Genomic DNA, 22,962 nt, shown 5'->3' with positions numbered 1-22,962 from the left:
CAACTTGCCTTTTCTAAGGCTGAAAAAACACTCCTTTCCCACATCTGTCTACTTATCCATTGCCATAAATGCTATTTATATATCATAAAATACTTTTTAAAAATACAAAATGTTAATTTTTTTAAGAGAGGAATCATAAAAAAGATCTCCCATTTAAAAATCCTCTCAATAAAAGCTCTCTCATTGCCTTGGTTAGTGTGGTTCAGTTGTTTGGAGCATCATCCATACACAATAAGGTTGTGGATTCGATTTCCAGTCACAGCACATACCCAGGTTACAATTGATGTTTCTCTCCCCCTTCCTCTCCAAAATGAAATTTTAAAAAAGCTCTCCCATAAGAGCACTAAGTCAGCAAGTGTTTGTGGCCTACTTCTTAGCACACAGCTGAAAAGATCAGAATGTGCTAGCCTCACTAGAACCATACCCACATGGCTTCCCCAATGAAGACTCATTTTCATAATACCCCAATCTCTGCACAGGGTAAGTACCCTGCAGATGAGAAAAACACTGAGTAACAAAAAAACACTGGAAGAAATATTACACATTGGCTTTTTTAGTTTAGCAAGCATGATGAATGTATATTTCCTCCTCTTCCCACCCCCCTGCACTTTTCTCTCTTTAATAATAATACACACACACACACACACACACACACACACACAAAGTAGCCAGATTATTCAGATTATTATGATCTCTGAACGCATAATAATCTGGCCACTCAGTGTATTTGTATCTCAAATGGTACCAAAAGTATATTCTAGACTTTTGCTGGAGATCAACCATTTATTTGCCCTGAGCTTTCTATCAGCCAGCAAAGGGGAAAACTGACCAGGTGCACAATTTATAGTATCTTTGATATCAAATAAATTAGGTACTCAAGAAAAGTACACTGAGTACCTAATTCATTACACACACACATACACACACACACAAAATCTTACTAGAGGTAATTTCAATTGTATTATGATTTTGGAAAATGAGGTAACAGGCATACAGTAACCTATCATTCCATTTATAATTTCAGGAAGTACATTTCAACCATCTATAGGGAACAACCACAGGCAAGTTCCCTATAGAAATCAATTTGACTTCCATTGCATGAATAAGCTCATGCAGGTAGAAATTTTCAACAATTTATTATATCCCTTAGGTGTCAGGACAGACAAATGTTTGTGCAATCTATAACAGGATGGTAAAGGCTTCCATATGATAGAAATGACAGAGAAAACATGAGTTATAATATTTAAACCTAATATCATTGGATCTTGATTTCTTCGCCAAAGATACAATTAAGTAAATAGGGCTAATGAAAACAAAATTTTGCTGACTATTAGCTAATTCTGGCAGGAAAGGGAAAAAAAGGATGAGCTTACTAACTCATTAATAGGATAATTTCTGAAGAAGAAACTTTATAGCTCCAGCCAATGATCTCTCTAAGGAATAGTTTAAACTTGTAAAGGAATTCAAAATTTTAATTCAAGTTACAAAATAACAAAAAAGAAAGAAAAACCTTGCTTTGACCATAATCCCTAACTGCCACCCTCTAACTTCTTACTGTCACTTTGCCGTACCTCACCGGTGCCATCCACTACCATAAAACTAAACTTCCTTCCCAAACCTAGTGCTCTCTTCCTGGGCTATATAATTTCATAGCTCCACACAATTGTACTTGCTGTGCTTTTGTGTGGAAAGCCCTAAAACTGTCTTTCTGGCCAGGTTCAATCTTTACCTTTCTTTTCCCCTAACCCTACTGTATCCATCCATGTTCTCATAGCAATTTACACAAACCTCTATTATGGCTCTTAAAGTAATGTATTATTGTTATTTAATGTCTAGTTCTCTTAAAGTTCTTTTTTCTTTAATTAAAAAATTATTTACTAAGTGAGGTAATGTATGCTAATTAATATTAAAATTCTTGAAAGCTATGACTTTATCTTATTATAGAAACTAGAGGCCCAGTGCATGAAATTTGTGCACTTGTGGGGGGGTCCCTCAGCCCCATCTGAACCCTCTTGCAGTCAGGAAGCCCTTAGTGGATGTCCAACTGCCAGCTTAGGCCCACTCCCCACCCTCCAACAACCTTAGTGCTGCAGCAGATGTGGGAGAGGCTCCCATCACTGCCACTGCATTTGCCAGCTGTGAGCCCAGCTTCTGGCTGAGGGGCGCTCCCTCTGTGGGAGTGCACTGACCACCAGGGTCAGCTCCTGCATTGAACACCTGTCCCCTGGTGGTCAGTGACCATCATAGCAACCGGTCATTCTACCATTTGGTCAATTTGCATATTAGCCTTTTATGCCTGTGGAAATGGGCCAAAGCCAGCTCTCTGACATTCCCTTAAGGGTCCCAGATTGTGAGAGGTCTCAGGCCAGCCCAAGGGACCCCATGATCAGGGCTGGGGAGGGATGCAGAAGGTTGGCCAGCCGAGATGGGACCACAAGAGGGCTCCAGGGCATGTCTGGCCCATCTCACTCAGTCCCAAGCGGCTGGACCCCAGCAGCAAGCTAACCTATGGGTCAAAGTGTCTGTACTCTGGTGGTCAGTGCACATCATAGCAAGTGGTTGAGCAGTCTTAGCATATTATGTTTTGATTGGTTGAACAGACAATTGGACACGTAGCATATTAGGTTTTTATTATATAGGATTTCAGAACATAAAAAATATATAATAGTATCTCAAAAGTAAACACAATACCTACAACAATTATTAACTCATGACTAATCTATTTCAACTATACTCCCCACTTACTTTTCCTACCCACAGTTATTCTGAAGTAAACCCCAGACTTCACATCTTTCACCTGAAAATAGTAAATTTCTCTGAAACACAAAACATTTTATAAACTTAACCAACATAATTACCATTGTCACATTTAAATCTTCCAAAATAATAATTCTATAACATCACCATGTATCTAAATTAGTATTTAAACGTTTTAATTTGTTTTTAAATGTTTATTTTTTTTACCATTAATCAGGGTCTGAAAGAAGTCTATCATTGAACTAGTAGTATCTTAAATAATTTGCCTCTTTTTCTTCTCCTTCTTATAAGTCTTAAAAAAAAAAAAAAAAAAATACAGGTCATTTGTTTTATGGAGTTCCCTAAGATCAGAATTTTGCTCATTGCATCCCACATAACTCTATCCCCTGTATTTTCTGTAAAATGGTGGTTAGATCTAGAGGCCTATCATATCCAGGCTTGGTTCTTTGGTCAAAACTGTTAATAATGATGACATTTCCATCAGGAGATAAATTATATCTGGTTTTCTTTTTGAGATATTAGTAGCCACTAATAATCACTGTCTAGACTCCAGATCCATTTAATCATTAGGTGTTGCAAAACTGTGACATACTAATTATGTCATCCCATTTTTATATAATAGCTAGGATACAATAGCTTTTATAAAAGAGAAACTTCGCTTGAGTATTTGGCTACCCTGAGAAAAAGCATGATGTTTATTCTTTCTCTTGATTTTCTGAATATTAAGGCAGCTGATCAATGTTTCTCTCTCATCAATGTTTCTAACTCTCTATCCCTCTCCTTTCCTCTCTGTGAAAAATCAATAAGAATATATTTTTAAAAGTAAATTAGTTCCCTAACATTCTCAAAAAATGACAATTTTCTTTCTTTCTTCCTTCCTTCCTTTCTTTCTTTCTTTTGTTGGTAATCATTATTATGAAATCATGATTTAAATATTTCAGTCTCCTGTTCTATTATCATTACTGGTAATCAAACTATCCCACCATTGGTCAAGTGGGAGCTGCTTCAAGTGATTCCCAAGTCCTAATTTTTTATACCCTCCTTGCTTTCTAGCTGACAAAGGATTCCAAACCTATTTTGCACATTTTCTATTCTCAAGGTGGAATTATCCATTTCTTCAAAGATGATCTTATTCATTCACTAGAGGCCCAGTGCATGAATTCATGCAGGGTCCCTCGGGGTGGCCTACGGAGATCAAGCCCCAGCTTGTGCCCCCAGGCTCACAGCCCTAGCCTCACAGCCCCGTATGGCACTCCACTGGTCCCATCCCCTCACCTATTCCACTACCCCCACTCCGGGGCGATCGATCAATCAGGGCCAGGCCCCTGGCCCCCAGCCACCGCTGGTCACCATCTGCAGAGTGATTGGCGGAGTGATTGGGCCCCCACTTGCACTTGTCTTGGCCTGGTGCCACCCACTCACCTGCTCCACCATCCTGCCATGGTCCTGCTCTCGTCAGGGTCCATCAGGGCCAGCAGTGCCTCCACTGCCACCTGCTGCCAGCACCATGTCGCTGATGCCCACCATGTTCCGTGCCGCCCCCCTGGTGGTCAGCACATGTCATAGAGAGCGGTTGAATGACCACACAAGGGGACAATTTGCATATTAGGCTTTTATTATATAGAATTCTTAAACCTAACTTATGTGTTCCCTAAATGTTTTTCAAACCAAATAAGACCACTGCTGACCAAGGTCTAATTCTTGAATAATTTTAAATTTGAAAAATGTGTATGTGCACAATAAAGACACATAATCATTACTCTATTCTTACTAATATTAAAAGAAGTAATTAAAATCCTTAATTACTCATCATCTAAATTGTAGGACTCATCATGTACCAAAAGACATACCAAAGCAACTCAACCCTTTTGTTTTAGTATTATAATAAAAGTAGAGGTTCGATGCATGAAATTCATGCAAGGGGCTGGGCCCTTGCAGCTGCAGTGGCTGCCTCAGCCCTTGCAGCCCTGGCTTCGTCCAGAAAATCATCCGGAAAGACATATAGTCTAATTAGCATATTATACTTTTATTATTATAGATTTAGCAATTCAAACCAGCATGAAGACCTTAAAATCCAAAAGTATAAAAAGAAGGCCTCTTGATTGTGATCTTTCAAGAACCACAAGAAATACAATGTAGGGAAAAAAACTAAGAAACTGAATAAAGTTTTAAGGTAATCATTTTAAATTAAAGGTTGGCATTTTCAATAAAAATGAGTAAACATGCTGTAACTGGTTTGGCTCAGTGGATAAAGCGTCAGCCTGGGACTGAAGGGTCCCAGGTTCGATTCCGGTCGGGGGCATTTAACTTGGTTTCGGGCACATCCCCATTCGGGGGTTGCGGGGGAGGGTCAGGAGGCAGCTGATGGATGTTTCTCTCTCATTGATGTTTCTAACTTTCTATCCCTCTCATTTCCTGACTGTAAAAAATCAACAAAATATATCTTTTTAAAAAATGAGTAAACAGTCTCAATTAAGTATCTTTAGGATTTTAAAATTAATTTTTTAGAGAGAGAGAGAGGGAGGGAGAGAAAAACAGATCTATTGTCCCACCCACCCACACATTCATTGGTTGATTCCTGCATGCTTTCAGAGCAGGGACCCACAGCAGCCCTGGAGCATCTGGACATGCTCCAACCAACTGAACTACCTGGCCAGGGCCAAAGTATCATGACTTTAAACATAACAATTTGTGATCTTAATTATTCACATTACCCTAAAATCATTATAATAATACTGATATTAGCATCTTTTAAAATACAACTGAATTCCTGAGTGGAAAACAAAATCCTTATTCACCAAATCACAACTAAAACAAAATCAAATTAAATCTTGTAAGCTTTCTAAATATCTCAAACCTCTGTTCTTAGTAGGAACCAAAATAAGTTTTTTTTAAGATTTTTTTTCAGTTGCAGTATTTGTAACTCTAAGTGCCTTTTGAATTATCAATATTTTTTCAAGGTACTGAGACATTAATAAGATACTTTAAAACATATTTGGTTTTACATTTAAAAAATTTATTACACTATTTTGAAGTAGTCTAGAAAAAAAGCAGCAAAATAATCATTGCAGAACATCCCAGGTCGTAGACTACTTTAACATAATTATTTACTCAGCTACGAGAGTGTTCAGCATAGGTACAATTTAAAGGGGAAACTCTTCTAAAATGTTTGCTAACAATATTGGTTTATAGTATTACTACTAGTTCTGGAATGACAGTCCCTTAATTTCTCAAATTTTCTAATCTGAACTAGGCAAAAATGGAACATGCCTATTCTCACTATACTTTAATTATGAACGTAATTATACATGTTATGACTGTATCTATAATTGACTAGATCTAAAATAGCATTCACAGTCACTTAATTATCCCTTTCAGAACTCAAAAGCTCCAGTTAGTAATTTTAAAAAATGTAAAAGCAAAAATTGTCTTATTTTAGGATTAAAATAGGCAGCTATCTCCAGATGAGGTTTCTCCAGATGAGGTTAGTAAGGGACTCTCAAATGTATTTACCCACAAATGGTAATTGTGAACTATCTATATATATAAAATGCTAATATGCAAAGTGTTCCTTTGAGAGTTCGACGGGGAGATAGGGAGCTGATTGCTTGCTATGACATGCACTGACCACCAGGGGGTGGCATGGAATGTGGCGGGCGATCAGCAGTAGCAGCCACTGAGGGAGAAAAGGGAAGGGGGTGTGGCGGTAACCATGTGGTGGTAGCGTGCAGGTGGGCCATGAAGGAACAGGTGGGGAGGTGGGGAGGCGGGAACCTGATTGGCCCAGATCACTGGCCAGGCCTAAGGACCCTACCCTTGTATGAATTTCGTGCACTGGGCCTCTAGTTTATTTATATGTGTACAAACACACATCCATTTAGTAAGCTTTAAACTCATTGGCATCTCTATATATAAAAGCCTAAGGAAATATTATGCCCAATTGACCAAACAACCGGTCGACCAGTCACTATGATGTGCACTGACCACCAGGGGAAGAAGCTCAATGCACTCCCACAGCCAACCCCTGAGGCTGGCCAACCTCCCAGAGCCCCTCCCCCAGGCTAGCCTGCCCTGATCAGCCCTGACTGGGACTGGGCGAGACAGCCCCAATTGGCCCAGATTGCTGTAGGCCGAGAGACCCCACCAATGCATGAATTCATGTACTGGGCCTCTAGTTTTTTATAACCCTTGTACTATTCTGAATATTTTAAATATCTTTTTTCTGTACATAATCTGCATATAATTATAATTTACCTGTTAAACTAACATACTATATTTCACATACCTCAATCTATTTCTAATGTGTCTCCAGATAAAAAGATTAAATAAAAATATTTATAAAATAGGCATTTTGAATTTTTTTCCTCAAATCAAATTTGTATAGAACATATTGTGTACATTTCCATGACAATTAGTCTTAAGATATCAATCAGGTAGCAATGGGGCAAAAAGAGGGGAAAGAAAGAAAGAAAGAAAGAAAGAAAGAAAGAAAGAAAGAAAGAAAGAAAAATGGATGTATACCTCTTACCTTATACCAGAATAATTCTAGATGGAGCAAAACTTTAAATGTTAAAAAAGCTAACAACAATGAAACAACTGAAAGAAAACAGGGGCTTTCTTTTTTGCTTAATATTGCAGAGTGGAAAGATCAAAATATAATATAAACCTAAAAGTTAGCAAAAAAAAAAAAGATTAATAAATTCAATTGTATAAAAATAACCATCTTCTGCATAGCAAATGCCACCATAAGACAACTAATTAAGACAAAAAGATTATCCAGATTAATGAGACTAATTTCTCTAATATAAATAAAGTATATATAAATAAATAGGAAAAAAACAACAAACCAATAGAAAAATAGAAAGGATAAATTGTTCTCAGAAAAAAAATAAACATAAGGGACCTTAAAACTGTCAAAAAAAAAAAAGAAATACAAATTATCCTGAGATACCACATTCACCTATCTGGCTCACGGAGATCAAAAATCTATACAGACTTTAAACAGAAGCATGAAAAAAAAAAAATTCTCACCCATTGGGTACATGATGCACAAAAGGAAATTCAACAGCATTCTATACAAATGCACAAATTCTTTAACCCAGCAATTCCACTTTTAAAAATTGACCCTACAAGTGTACATAGACACACACTTGAAATACATACAGGCTTATTCATCACAGCATTATAATGCTCCATCATAACAATATGCATTTATGTGACTAAACCTGACAATAGGGATTATGATTTATAGACTAAAAAGCAGAAAGGAACTTATTCTCCTGTACGTTTATTTTTCTATCAATGCTTGGTTTGATTTTATTAGTCTTCACATTCATTTATTTTCATTCAATACTTTACAAAATATTTATCTTAAACTGAGAGATGTTAACTTTCCCAATCAGATAGGTTCTGTTTTTCATACCATATATTTATGTTTATGCTGTTATTTTAAGAAAAATAATAAAATGCTCAGTTTAGCAAATGCTAAAGATTTAAGCTCAAAGAGATGCACTTCATGTTTCAAATGTATAAAATGCAAACTGGCATGCTAATAAGACCAATAACTACTCTGAATTTCTAGTAGAAAAAAAAAAAGACACAATTAAGGTGTTAAACCTTCAAGTCAGATGTGAATCCTTAGTGAAGTTAAAATGGGAAATATAGAAAATAAACCGAAAAAAATACATCTCTAAAGCTGAAAACACAACTTGTACTCCAAAGAAGTTGAATCTTTAACTCAGCTATACTGACTTGTGAAATCACTAAATGACATTTCTTCCAATTATTTTAAAAAATAATGTGAAAGAAAGTAATCCCCCTTATTATGCCCATGAATTAAAACAAATTCATGCTTTAATAAACAAGGACAAAAATCAAAACATCAAATATACCACCTGAAGCTATTCCTTTCGTAAAAATTGGGAATTAAAGAGCCTACTTTCACCATAATTTCCTTTAAATCCAAGAAAAACCACCCTAAAAATAGGTGGAGAGAAAGGCACAATTCTGATTTAACTCTAAAGCAAAAGCATTTTAATTAAAATAGCTCTTATAAAAAGCATATAATCATTTGGTAAGAATCTATGTAAAATATAAGTATTTTAATTACTTTAGACGGACAACTAAACAGTTCAAGCACATATTTTTTTAACTCTTCAAGGTTTTTAAATGTTTATTTCAATAATATAAAATTTTGATGCTATAGCCATTCTTCGAATTATCTAAACCCCAACATCTGCAGACAGCCTGTTTTTCAAGATTTGTTCTCCTGCCAACCGAAGAGAGGCCCTGAGTACTCCCAGCGTGTGCACTGAGGCCAGGCTGCCCGTCCAACCGAACGGAGGTCTGTCCCGCGGGAGAGACGCGGCCCAACAGAAAACACCTTCCCAGTTTCATCACCACTTCCAGGGCTGCCACCCCCGGGGCTCTGTCTCCCCAACTACTGGGGATTCCATCCGCCTCCCTCAGAGATCCGACTTTCCCAGTGACAGGAGACAGCGGCCAGGACAAAACCCACCCAGCCACGCAGCCCAGTCCCCTGGGACTGACTCACAGAAGGTGCGGAGTCCGGGCGCGAACCCCGCGACCGAGGGGTGCCCGCCAAGAACCCCGCGGACCGGGCAGGGACAGTGCGCGAGGGGCGCCGAGGAAGGGCCGGGGCGGAGGCCACCCAGAAACTCCGGATTGAGGAAGGGGGGCGATTTGATCCCGAAGCGCCAGGAGCTCGGAGAGCTGGGGAAGAGGAGTGAGAAGGGGCCCGTCGGGAGGCAAGGGTCCAGGGTCTTAGGGCCAAGCGGAGTCCCGGCCGGGGGGAAGAGGAGTCGCCGGGCCGCCGGAGCGGGCGCGCTGAGGGAAACCTAGGGAGGAGCGCGCGCTGCGGAGCCCGGAGGACTCTCGGAGGGGAGCGCCGGGAGCCCGGGACGCGCGCGGGCGGCGGGACTCACTCACCGTGCTCGTGGCGGCGCCGGACAACAGGGGTCCGGGCGCGTCCTGTCTCCTCAGGCGGGACTTGAGGCTCTTCATGGCCAAGGCTGGGCGCTCCCGCTCCCGCGGCGCTCCCGCTCCGCCAGCCCGCTTTACAGTCTGAGCGCAGAGCGCCGAGGAGTAGCTCCCAGCCCCACCTGCCACCTGAGGGCCCGGGCTGCTGGCCGCTCCGGCCAGCGGCAGCGCCCCGCAGCCGCAACCAATCGGCCGGCGGCCCCGCCGGGGGTGGGCGGGTCTGGTTGGCCTTGGCCAATTGGAATCCGGGAAGGGGGCGGGACTTCCCTTACTCAACACCCTTCCTCTCCCTGCTGGAGGAAAAGTTTGCAACTTCAGCTGCGGGAGCCGCGAAGATGGGCGACTAGGAGCGTGGAGAGACCCTAGAGCCAGGCTCCAGACCACCTGCTCCCGGCTACCTGGGTGGTGGAGCTTCAGTCCAGCCTGCGCCCTCTCTCCTCTTTCATGACTCCCCTCCTCTTCCCACCCACGTGCTTCTTTCCAAATAAAGTTCCCTTCCTTACCTACTGCCTGGTCCCAGAAAGGATTCCAGGTTACTTGTACACACACTGGCTTTCAAGAGAAACTTCCCTCTTTCTGCTGATGTTTTACTACATAAATCCCAGTACCTGGAAACAACCACATGCATCAAAGACTCTACAAACAGCCTCTAGGAATAAGATGCCAGTTGTGTAGAAGGACAATAAACAGACTTTAAAATGCCTTACAGGAAATCAAAGCACAGATTAGGTGCTCAATAATTATTTGTTAAGACCTATAACTCTTTGGCTCAGCAGGATTTGCTCAGTGGTTGAGCCTCAACCTATGAACCAGGAGGTCACGGTTCATTCCTGGTCAGGGCATGCCTGGGTTGCAAGCTTGATTCCCAGTGTGGGGTGTGCAGGATGCAGCCAATCAATAATTCTCTCTCATCATTGATGTTTCTCTCTCTCTCCCTCTCCTGTTCTCTTTGAAAACAAGAAAAAAATATATATTTTTAAACAACTAACTGCTTTGGAGGGAGAGATGGAATGGGTGTGTGTGTGGGGGGGGGGGGTGAGGGGGAGCTTAATAAAAAATGACCCTCATAGCCAAAGTGAAATAAGAAGCTGTCAAAGAAAAAAAAAATAGTATGGCCTTTACTTCCAAAAACACGTTTAACTCTTGTAGAAATACATTACAGGTAAAAATATACAATGAAATTAACATATCCTATCCAGAAATCTGGATTATGAGAATAATGTGAAGGAAGAACGAATAAACAGGTGAAAAACATTCAGTAATTTGTTGTTAACATGACATCTTCAAAAGTCTTCCTTGAAATCAGTTTTTCCCACCAAAATGTTTATTCTAGCATGCACCCATATGAAAAGAAAAACAATCCACATTTCTGAGTAACAAAGAACTCTTTTTGTTTGAAAGGCCCATTTCCTTAGAGTAACAAGGTTTTATTCAAATACTGCAAGAAAATTTTTAGAATTCTCTTGGAGAGACAGCATTCAAAGTTTGTGTAAACCCTTGACAAAAATAGTAAATAACAATTTTCTCTTGAGTACTTTTATAGAAGGAATTTTTCTTGGACTTCTTCAAGATCCATAGGCATTCAGTTTTTGTTGGGTCATTATTGTCAGTGGATGGTGGCTCTCTTTCTTCACCTGCCCTGCAGAGATCAAATTATCTTATATCTGGGTTTTATAAAAGCTTCCCAACCAGTCACCTGACCTCCAGTCTCACCTCTCACATTACCAATAAATTACGAATTATCCTAAAAAAAAAAAAAAAAAAAAAAAAAATCTTACAAAATATTCTCTCTTGCTCAAAGGTCTTCAGTGCCTAATAAGTACAATATAACTTTTTTACATGGCAGTTAAGACTACAACATGGACCCAACCCTGTCAACCAGCTAACACTCCAAGCAAATTATTCTTTAGCCCATTTCTCAAAACACAGTCTTAATTTCTATATCTTTATGTATACTGACTCCTCCCCCTGTAATTTTCTCTCTGTCTACATTCATCTAACAAAATTCTACTACCCCAAGAATGACTGGAAGGGCAGAAGGGGGCTTCTGGAGTATAATACTATTCCATCTGGTTACATAGTGTGTTTGGTTTGTTAAAATTCAGTTAGCTTCTAGTCTTCATAATATATATACACTTTTATGTATATATAATACTTTAATTAAAAGGTTTTATTCTAATTGTACTTGTATTTCAAATGACCTCCTCTCTGATAGAGCCTTCCCTGATAGCTCAGCTGAAAGTGTTTTCTCCATCCCCTAAATGGTTGAATTATATCTCTCATACAATACTAATACATCTGTTCTGAACAAGCATCAATTTATGACTAGACTTTGAAATCCTTAAATTCAGGGAAAACTGATGTTTGAATTTTCTAGAAAGTTTAGCATGTAAAAGGTGTTCAATAAATAGTTCTGAATAAGTTGATGCATTCTTTTTGGTTATTGGAGTGATTCTGGTTGTTTAATCTATGTACTCATATATAACACAGGATTGGTACTCCCCCTATTGTGAATACAGTAAAACCTCAATATAATGGACTAATTTGGGTGAGGGGGTGTCTTCATATAATAAACTAGATTTTCCTAATATGCATGTTAAAAAATTGACAAATTAGCCAGGCCAGCATGGCTCAGTGGTTGAACATCAACCTATGAACCAGGAGGCCACAGTTTGATTCCTGGTCAAGGCATATGCCCTGGTTGTGGTCTCAGTCCCCAGTATGGGGCATGCAAGAGGCAGTCAATCAATGATTCTCTCTAATCATTGATGTTTCTATCTCTCTCTCCCTCTCCCTTCCTCTCTGAAATCAATAAAAACTTATTAAAAAAAAAAAAAACTGACAAGTTATTTAGTTTATCTGTTTTTGCTTATGTAGGCATGCTTGTGTCATTAAAATAAAGTATGTATGAAAAGTCTAATTTCACAGAAAATTTTTTATATATTACTGTAATTTTAAATTTATACTGAATAGGCCTAGTAAAAGTCACCAAGAGTAAACAAATGCACATGGCTGGGGCTTAAGACACGTGGGAACATTGGCCAGCACACATTAAATCTGCTGCAGAGCTCAGCTGATGGGCTAAGTAGTTGAGTAACAACCCATGAACCAAGAGTTCACTGGTTTGATTCCAGTCAGGCTACATGCCTGGATTGCTTGGCTTGGTCCCCAGTACGGGCATGCAGAAGGAGGATGTTTGATGGATGCTGTTTCTCATTGATGTTTCTGTCTCTCTATCTCTCTCACTTCTTCTCTCTCTAAAATTCAATAAAAAGCCAAAATCAGTTTGGCTCAATGGATAGAGCGTTGGCCTGCGGACTGAAAGGTCCTGGGTTCAATTCTGGTCAAGGGCACATATCTTGGTTGCGGACACATCCCCAGTGGGGGGGTGCAGGAAGCAGCTGATCAATGTTTCGAACTCTATCCCTCTCCCTTTCTCTCTGTAAAAAAATCAATAAAATATATTTTTAAAATATCAATAAAAACATTTTTAAAAAGCATAAAAAGCTGCTGCAGAAAATCACGCCGTGAACCACAGAACCAATTACCATGCAAAATGTAGTGTGATCACCTGCTAATAATTTAGCAAACATTGCTTATGAGCAGTGACTCTTTTATTTAATTGTGTAGACTATAGTTGTAAATACGTTGAAGAAATTACTGCAGTGTTTTTCCCAAAATATGGCCAGTTTGCTAAAATTTGTTAAAAATGACAGTGAATTAATGGGGGGGGGGGAGAAACCCTGTTGATTTAATCATAAGCAAATCTTAGTTAAAAGCATTTTTAAGTTAATAGAATGTTAATTTTAATATATGACATTAGGACTGGAAATTTTGTTAAATCGGAAGACTGTTAAATTGAGGTCTGTAAAATAGAGGGCTTATTGTACTAGATGTCTCATGTAGCATCCAAATTCTAACAGCGTTTCAGTTGTTACTGTATAAAGCAAAAGCAACAGACAGGGCCACAAAGACAGCCTGCATCAGTTTCCAAATATATTAGACTAGTTATTTTTATGAACTGTCTGTGTGATGTCCACATCATGTCTGTGTCCATTGGCCTTGATGGATTTTTCCAGCCTAGAAACTTGATAGCTGATGTCTGCTTATTCCCATTTGAGAGCAGCTAAGTAAATAGTACTGCTTTGAATGTGCAGTAATGTTTCTGTTTTTTTTTTCATGTTGATCTAGAAGCCCCCTGCATGAAGTAAACCTACTATTATTAGCATTCAGCCAGACAGGTTGTTTTGTTTTGTTAACTATTATCAGTCTTTTTTATTTTTGTCTTCCCTTCAGAACAAAAGGCACCTATCAAACCTACCCTGTTTCCCCGAAAATTAGACAGTGTCTTATATTAATTTTTGCTCCCAAAGATGCGCTAGGTCTTATTTTCAGGGGATTTCTTATTTTTCCATGAAGAAGAATACGGTACACATTTATTGTTAAATGAAAATAAAGGAAATTTATTACCTGTATACGGTACGGTAGTACTGTAGTTGTCAACACAAACCAGACAAACTGTGAATCCTACAGTATCAAGAATTTACTCATTTATTCAGTGACAATCATGTCATCATCTTCTGGAACATCATCATAAAAATCCAATTCCTGAATTTCCTGGTGAATTTCTTGTGACTCCATTTCTTTCAGAATCAGTGGACCAAACCTCTCATGTTTAGCCTAGGGGGGGCCTTATTTTCGGGGGGGGGGGATGCCTTATATTTCACTTAGAAGGAAACCTGTAAGTAGGTCTTATTTTAGGAGGATGTCTTATTTTCGGGGAAACATGATAGATAAGTTTTTATTTGTTACCATTTTGAATCTATATGAATATTTTTGTTTAATTCTAATGTTTTGTTTAATTCTAATATGTAATCAGGCAAGAAAATGCATTGTAAAAGTTGTTTTAACAAGTCATACATGTACAATGTAAAGAAGTATCAAATAATAGAGCCCAGCCAGCATGGCTCAGTGATTGAGCATCAACCTATGAACCAGGAGGTCATGGTTCAAATCCTGGTTAGGGCACATGCTTGCATTCAATCCCTAGTAGAGGGCATGCAGGAGGCAGCTGATCAATGATTCGCTCTCATAATTAATGTTTCTATTTCTCTTTCCCTCTCTCTTCTCTGAAATCAATAAAAATATATTTTAAAAAATAATAGTAATACAAATGGGTAGGAGTTACTCTCTCTTACCAGCCCTATCCTTTGGCCCCTGCTGTCAAGGAACTTGTGTTCTAGACTGGGCGACAAAGCTAATAGATAGCTCAAATGAAGAACAACTACTTACTGAACTGTATGGTAGGACAGTAAATGTTAGTAGTATTCAAGAAAGGAAAAGGTTCAGAAACAAGTTTGCATGAAGGGAGGGTACTCATGGTTGGGAGGGGCTTCGGTGAGTGCATACAAGTGAGAAGGAACACGGGAGGCAGAGAATGTCCAGAGGACCAGCCAGAGAAGATAAGAAGGCACCCTTGGGAGATGTTTATTGATAACGATACGATGATAATGGCAATAAGATGATAAATGCATTCTTTACAAGGAGAAGAGTGAAAAATTAATATACAACATGGAAAATCCTAATATGTATTAGGTGCAAATATACTCCCCCATGCTGGCCCTCACAACCAAACGGGGATGACTGAACAGTAACTAACAATCACACAGCAACTGCGTGGGGCAACCAGGCTGGCAGGGGGATTAGTGAGGGACGAACAAAGAATTGACCAGCAGGCTGCGTGGAGTGACGGGGGGCATTAAGGGTGACCAGGCCAGCATGGGGGAGTCCTTGGGGGCAAGCAGGAGGGGGCAGTTTAGGGCGATCAGGCTGGCAGGCAGTGGCGATTAGGGGTGATCAGGCTGGTGGGACAAGGGCAGTTAGGGCCGATCAGGTAGGCAGGCAGGTGAACAGTTAGGAGCGAGTGGTCCTGGATTGTGAGAGGAATGTCCAACTGCTGGTTTAGGCCCAATCCCCAGGATTTCACCTAAACCAGCAATCAGACATCCCCTGAGAGGTCCTGGATTAGAGAAGGTGTAGGCTGGCTGAGGGGACCCTCCTCCCCATGCATGAATTTCATGCACCAGGCCTCTAGGTTACACATAAAACAATTCCTTTTCAAACACAAAGATCTCCTTCTAGACCAGTTTCAGTTATGAATTCCATATCTAATTACTTCCCTCTTCATTTTCGGAGCTTTCAGAACACTGCTCCTGGTAGCCCCAGTTAACAGAGTCAGTCAATAATTCCATGGAGGAACCCAGGATATCACTAATTCTCCCTCAGCTCAGATGCCACGGCAGGTAGCTGGCACAGGCACATGTTGTCACAGAGTCAGAGTAAGGACATTGCCACCCACAACTCATACGGCAGCTCTAGGAATGGAAGACCTGAGACAATTATTGCATATTCTTCTTTTGAACAATCAAAACTAAAACACATTACATAAGAGAGCTTTAAACAAAAATAAGTAGGTCATCTTTGGCACTGATTGTGAAATCATCTGCATTTCTGGTAAGCTCTCTAATGACTCCATCCTGCAAAACTAAAGTAGGAAGAAGAGGTAGCTTCTGCGTCATATAACCACAGACACTTGTGTGAGTTTCTTTGGTTATTCAGCACTAAAACTTCTTAGATGCCAATTTCCTCCAACAGAAACTTCTTTAATCTTCCCCACTGATGTTTTACGCTCTGCTATTTTAATTTTGAACCTATCAGTTACCTCCCAAAGAGGGCTCATTTCCACCTGTCCCTCTGTTTTTAGCCATGAACAGACTGCCATTCATATCAAGTGTGCCATTACCTTCAATACTGAAAGGGGGAGCATCAAAGTGGGAGCATGGTCAAGAACAACACTAGACTTTCCTGGCAAAATTGAACTGGTGCATAAAAGTAGGTGAGATATTCATAATTATTTCTTTTTTTTAAATATATGTTTATTGATTTTAGAGAGAAAGGGAGAGGGAGAAACATCAACGATGAAAGAGAATCATTGATTGGCTGCCTCCTATTGGTGATCAAGCTCATAACCTAGGCATGTGCCCTGGATAGGAATTGAACCCTTTAGTCCACAGGCCCATGCTCTATCGATTAAGCCAAACTGGCTAGGGCCACAGTTATTTCTTTGGATTCAGGTTTAATGTCAAGAAAACCATTTCACTTGGTAAAAATTAACCCTTGTTATCAAGTCTTGATTATACAGAGCTCCAAAAATACAGTCGGCTTTTGTTTAATGAGAAGACTAATGGTCCTGAGTGTGTATGGTTCAGGCAGAAGCTCATGATTGCCTTTTATTCATTTATTTTATTTTTTAATTAATTTCTTTATTGATTAAGTTATCACATATTTGTCCTCAATCCCCCATCCCAATCCTCCCCCACTTATTACCCGCCCTCCCCTATTGTCCTTGACCACTTGTTAGGCTTATATGAGTGCACATAGTTCTTTGGTTGATCTCTCCCTTTATCCCCACCCTCCTTTGAGGTCCAACAATCTGACCCATGGCTCCCTATCTCTGAGTCTGTTCTTGTTCATCAGTCTATGTTGTTCACCATTTCCCCTAGATAGGTGAGATCATGTCCTACTGGAAATATACTTATAAGAATCAAAAATGAGAAAAGCAATAATCGTTATGTTGAAAGGCATATAAATCAGTCTGTAGTATGATTGCCTCTTTTAAAACAGTCTACTCACCCAGGAGCCCAGATAAACACAAGGAATTTGGTTCAGGGTTCAGTAACCGTCTGACTCCATAACAAAGTTTCATGGACCTTGGAGTTTTCTTATCTTAGCCAGGATATCAAAATATGCTTTGCCCAAACAATGAGCAAGAGGACTTTTAAGACTTTAGCACATTCAGATAATTTGAATAGAAAAGTTTCTTGTTTTTGAACTGAAAATATACCAAATAAAGACTATATAGATTTTAAAAGATAGTTTTACTTATCCTCTTTATCATTTTCTCCTTCCAGATTTCTAGGGGCCTTTTAAAATTCTGGCAGGGCATTAGTAAATACTCTTGATTAAATAATTAAATTATTAGTGAATTATGTGACAATTATACAACCCGTAAAGATTCCATGCCAATCTTTGCTAATTATCCTAATGAAAAAAACATTGCAGACAGAATAATTCAAAGTAAATTTCATGTTCAAATGTACTAGGTAAATGACCCAACCTTTATTATGATACACATTTAACAATGACCTCGCAGCCACTTAAGTTAAAATTCCTAATGACTATGTGGTTAAGTTATACTGAAAGGAAGTTAATAGGCAAAATATGGTATATGTAGAAGTTCTCATAAAGTTATATGTAAACACAATTTATTATGTATATTATATTGTATATTGTATTGTAAGATTACTTATTATAAGTTTTGTAAGTTTTGTAAGAAAATATCTTTTTTTAGCATTTTTACATTAAAATCTTCATTACAAATGTTATCAAACACTTCCTCTGAACATTAGATATTGGGGTTACTTGTATTCACTTATATCAGCTTCCCAATAACATTCTTAAGAAACATATTTATAAAATATGAGCTGAATTACAGTTCTGCACTTGTTACAGAATGGGTATCACTTCCAGTCATTGATATCCCACAGTTCTCAATGCAACTTGCAAGTAGCATTATTACAGACATCATTACTACAAATATTCTTAATCACTTCATGCATTACACAATAGGGTCCAATTCCATGTACCGATTTAAAACTATTCTCAATGTATTTTCCATCAAAGTTGTTAGAAACAGCTTTATTTACAAGCATTCTTAAATATTTCATTACATGCATAACAAAATGTAGGAATTATATTTATTCAGTAATAGTAGAGGCCCAGTGCACCAAATTCATGCATGGAGTGGGGTGTCCCTCAGCCCAGCCTGCACCCTCTTCAATCTGGGACCCTTCAAGTGATGTCCAACTGCCAGTTTCGGCCCAAACAGGTAGTTGGACATCCCTCTCACAATCCAAGACTGCTGGAACCCAATTGCTCACCTGCCTAATTGCCCCTAACTGCTTCTGCCTGCCAGCCTGATCACCCCCTAACCACTCCTCTGCCAGCCTGATCAATGCCTAACTGCTCTCCTGTCAGCCAATTGCCCCTAACTGTCCTCCCCTGCCAGCCTAGTCACCCCTAACTGCCCTCCCCTGCAGCCCTGGTTGTCCCCCCAACTGCCCTCTCCTGCAGGCCTGGTTGTCCCCCCAACTGCCCTCTCCTGAAGACCTGGTCATTCAACTGCCCTCCCCTGCAGGCCTGGTCACCCCCACATGCCTTCCTTTGTCCTGATCCCTCCCAATTGCCCTCCCCTGCTGCCCTGATCTGCCACAACTGCCCTCCCCTGTTAGTCATCTTGTGTCTATATGGGGGCGGCCATCTTGTGTGTTGAAGTGATGGCCAATTTGCATATTACTCTTTTATTAGATAGGATAACTGCTCTGAACACAATTTACACATAATGTTTATAGAAATATTTTTATTACAAATGTTTTTCAATACTTATTAGAAGTGTTCTTAAATATTTCATTATATGCATTAGAGAATGAGTATTATTTCCACTCCTTAAATTAACACTATACTAAATCAGCTTGCAAGTAGCTTTGTTTGAAACATGCTTTTTTCAATGTTCTTAAACACTACCCACTATGTATTACAGAATAAATATCCCTTCCAATCACTGAAATACACTGTGCACAACAGAGCTTTCAAGTATACTTTTTAAGAAAATCCAACTACATTGGTTCTTAAACACCTCAATACATGTATTAAAGAATGTATATTACTTCCACTCACAGAAACAACATTGCAGAAATCAAGATGGGAGCATAGCTAAACACCTAAATTGCTGCCTTGCACAAATTTCAAAAGAACAACTAAAAGACAAAATTAACATCATCCAGAACCACGGGAAAGCTGGCTGAGTGGAAATTCTACAACTAAAAGGAAAGAGGAAAGCACATGGAGAATCAGAGGAACTGCAAAAGGCTGAGGTACGGAGACATGGGAGGGCAGCTGAGTGCTGGCTAGCTTTCTCTAGCAGGAAGGAGACAAGAGCTGAACCCCAGTTCTGGGCAAGACTCTGGGGATCCAGTCTTATATGGGGGGAATCTGGACTGTCAGGCGGAAAAGGGGAAACCGTGAAAGGCAGAGGTTTGGAGGTGCACACGTGAGTGCGCAAAGAAAGGACTGACTGCTGAGTGTTCCACTGGCTTTATCTAGTGGGTGGGAAAAAGAAGCTCCCCACTGCGCTCAACTCCAGTTCTGGCTGAGAATCTGGAAATCTAGATTCAGTTGGGGAGAAACTGGACTGTCTGGCTGTGGGCAAAACTCGAGAGCGGCTTACTCTTAGAGGTGCTTGCAGTGATTATCGAGGGACGCTGAGACCCAGGAGCCTCATAGGGAAGGGCTGATGGAAAGCCAAAACTATCTGTTCAGCCCTGAGACTCCACCCCATCAAAGCTGAGCACAGAGGCTTTTGCAATTTTTCAAGTTTTGTCTCGTAAAGCTGTCTCCAGCACAAAAATTCTCCCGGTGTAGACACAGCTGATCCTCACAGCCAATTGGCCTGGAAGTCAATTCCTCCCAGTGATACCAACAACAGTCAAGACATAACTACAACAATGATGTACACACAGTTCACAAAGGGATGCTCCAAGAGTGTCCACCTCAGATAATGGGAGGCCAAGCCACTGGGCCCTATAGGACACCTAGCACACAAAGCTACCCTACCAACTCAGGAAAGCAGCGAAAATGTGGAGACAAAGAAACAGATCACAAACTAAAGAAATGGAGGAAAACAAATGACTGGATATAGAGTTCAAAACCATGCTTATAAGGATTTTCAAGAATTTCCTACAAAAGGCCAATAAATTTAGTGAGACCCTCAAGGATATGAAAAAGGACAAACTAGAAATTAAGCATACACTTACTGAAATAAAAAAAATATTGTACAGAGACCCAACAGCAGATTAGAGGAACACAAAAATCAAGTCAAAGATTTGAAATACAAAGAAGCAAAAAACACTCAACCAGAAAGCAAAAAAAAAAGAATCCAAAAATTTGAAGATAGTGTAAGAAGCCTCTGGGACAACTTCAAGCGCACCAACATCAGAATAATAGGGGTGCCAGAAGAAGAGAGAGAGCAAGATACTAAAAACCTATTTGAAGAAATAATGACTGAAAACTTCCCTGTTGTTTCACCTGGTGAAAGAAATAGACTTACAAGTCCAGAAAGCGCAGAGAAACCCAAACAAAAGGAATCCAAAGAGGACCAATCCACAACAAAGACACATCATAATTAAAATGCCAAGAGCAACCAAAACTGGTTTGGCTCAGTGGATAGAGGACTGAAAGGTCCCAGGTTCGATTCCAGTCAAGGGCATGTGCCCTGGTTGCAGGCACATCCCCAGTGGGGGATGTGCAGGAGACAGCTGATCGATGTTTCTCTCTCATCGAAGTTTCCAACTCTCTGTCCCTCTCCCTTCCTGTCTGTAAAAAAATCAATAAAATATAATAAAAAATGAAATAAAATGTCTAGAGCAAAAGACAAAGGGAATATTAAAAGCAGCAAGAGAAAAAACAGTTAATTACCTAAAAGAGAGCAACCATACGATTGTCAGCTGATTTCTCAATGGAAACTATATAGGCAATAAGGAAGTGGCGAGAAATATTCAAAGTGATAAAGAGCAAGAACCTACAACCAAGATTACTGTATCCAGCAAAGCTATCATTCAGAATTGAAGGTCAGATAAAGAGCTTCACAGATAAGAAAAGGCTAAAGGAATTCATCACCACCAAACTAGAATTATATGAAATGCTGAAAGGTATTCTTTAAGAGGAGGAAGAAGAAGAAAAAGGTAAAGATAAAAATTATGAACAACAAATACATATCTATCAACAAGTGAATATAAATTCAAGTGAATAACAAATCTGATGAACAGAATAAACTGGTTAATATAATAGAATCAGGGGCATAGAAAGGGAGTGGACTGAAAATTCTCAGGGGGAAAGGTGTGTCGGAGGTGCAGGAATATACCTGACAAATATTGTACATCTATGGATGAAGACAGTGGGGGGGAGGTAAGGGCAGAGGGTGGGTAGGAACAAGGTAAAGGGAAGTTATAGGGGGAAAAATAGGAACAATTATAATAATCTGAGCAATAAAGATTTATTAAATTTTTAAAAAGAATCAACATTGTGCTCAAAATAGCTTGCAAGTTTGTTTTTAAAAACTTGTTAATTGCAAGAGTACATAAAACCACATTATATACATTATAGAATTTGTCTGAGTTTCATGCTGGAAGGAAAGTTTTCAAATTTCAAAAAAATTACTTATTTTTTAATAATTTGATAACTTTTGTTTTTAACACATATCCAAAATCTATATGGCACAATATTGTGATCAAAAAGTTATTCAGAGGTTTTCATTGTTCTCTGGCTATTTCTAATTTCTGAAAATCTTATCTAATAAAAGAGTAATATGCAAATTAACCACCACTCTGCTACACCCACAAGCCACTCCCACAAGCCAATCAGAGTAACTATGCAAATTAACTACAACCAAGATGACTGCAGCTACTGAGAAAGCAGGAGGGGGGCTTAGGTTTCCCAGGCGATTGATGGAGGAAGCCAAGCTTACCACCTGCCCTTGCCAGCCCAAGAATTCACTTAAGGCTACAAAGTTTCAATTGTAGTAGGCAAATAAACCCCAGATACCAGGGCCTCTGCTTGGGTCTTCGTGGGGCATGGCCAGCCTGCAAACCACCATAGGCCCCTCTACAAACCACCCAAGCCACCCTACACCCCAAGGGAACCCCCACCCTGATCCAGGACACCCTTCAGGGTAAACCAGCTGGCCCCCACCCATGCACCAGGCCTCTATCCTATGTAATGAAAGAGTAATATGCAGATTGACCATCACTCCAACACACAAGATGGCTGCCCCCATGTGGACACAGGATGGCCACCACAAGATGGCCAGTATGGGAGAGCAGTTGGGAGGGACCAGGCCTGCAAGGGAGGGCAGTTGTGGACAATCAAGCCTGCAGGGGAGGGAATTAGAGGTGACCAGTTGGGAGCAAACAGGCTGGCAGCGGAGTAGTTAGAAATCAATCAGGCTGGCAGGGGAGTGGTTAGAGGGTGATCAGGTTAGTAGGCAGAAGGCATTAAAGGCAATCAGGAAGGCAGGCAGGTGAGCAGTTGGGA

At 39.8% G+C, this 22,962-nt stretch overlaps 1 protein-coding gene across 1 annotated transcript in view; it reads right to left on the bottom strand.

Moving 5' to 3' along the window:
• UACA (uveal autoantigen with coiled-coil domains and ankyrin repeats) overlaps positions 1-9,947 on the bottom strand; it is a 131,805-nt gene extending 121,858 nt beyond the window's left edge. Inside the window, exon 1 of the mRNA XM_084884932.1 lies at positions 9,706-9,947. Within this exon, the coding sequence (XP_084741058.1) occupies positions 9,706-9,780 (75 nt within the window). The 5' untranslated portion in view covers positions 9,781-9,947. The remainder of the gene's footprint in view (positions 1-9,705) is intronic.
• Positions 9,948-22,962: the final 13,015 nt, after the last annotated feature.

The sequence above is a fragment of the Pipistrellus hanaki genome (assembly GCF_964339955.1).
Source record: "Pipistrellus hanaki genome assembly, chromosome: 1".
Lineage (NCBI taxonomy): Eukaryota > Metazoa > Chordata > Mammalia > Chiroptera > Vespertilionidae > Pipistrellus > Pipistrellus hanaki.
Note: the sequence above shows the minus strand (reverse complement) of the source record. Positions and strands in the feature narration are given on the sequence as shown.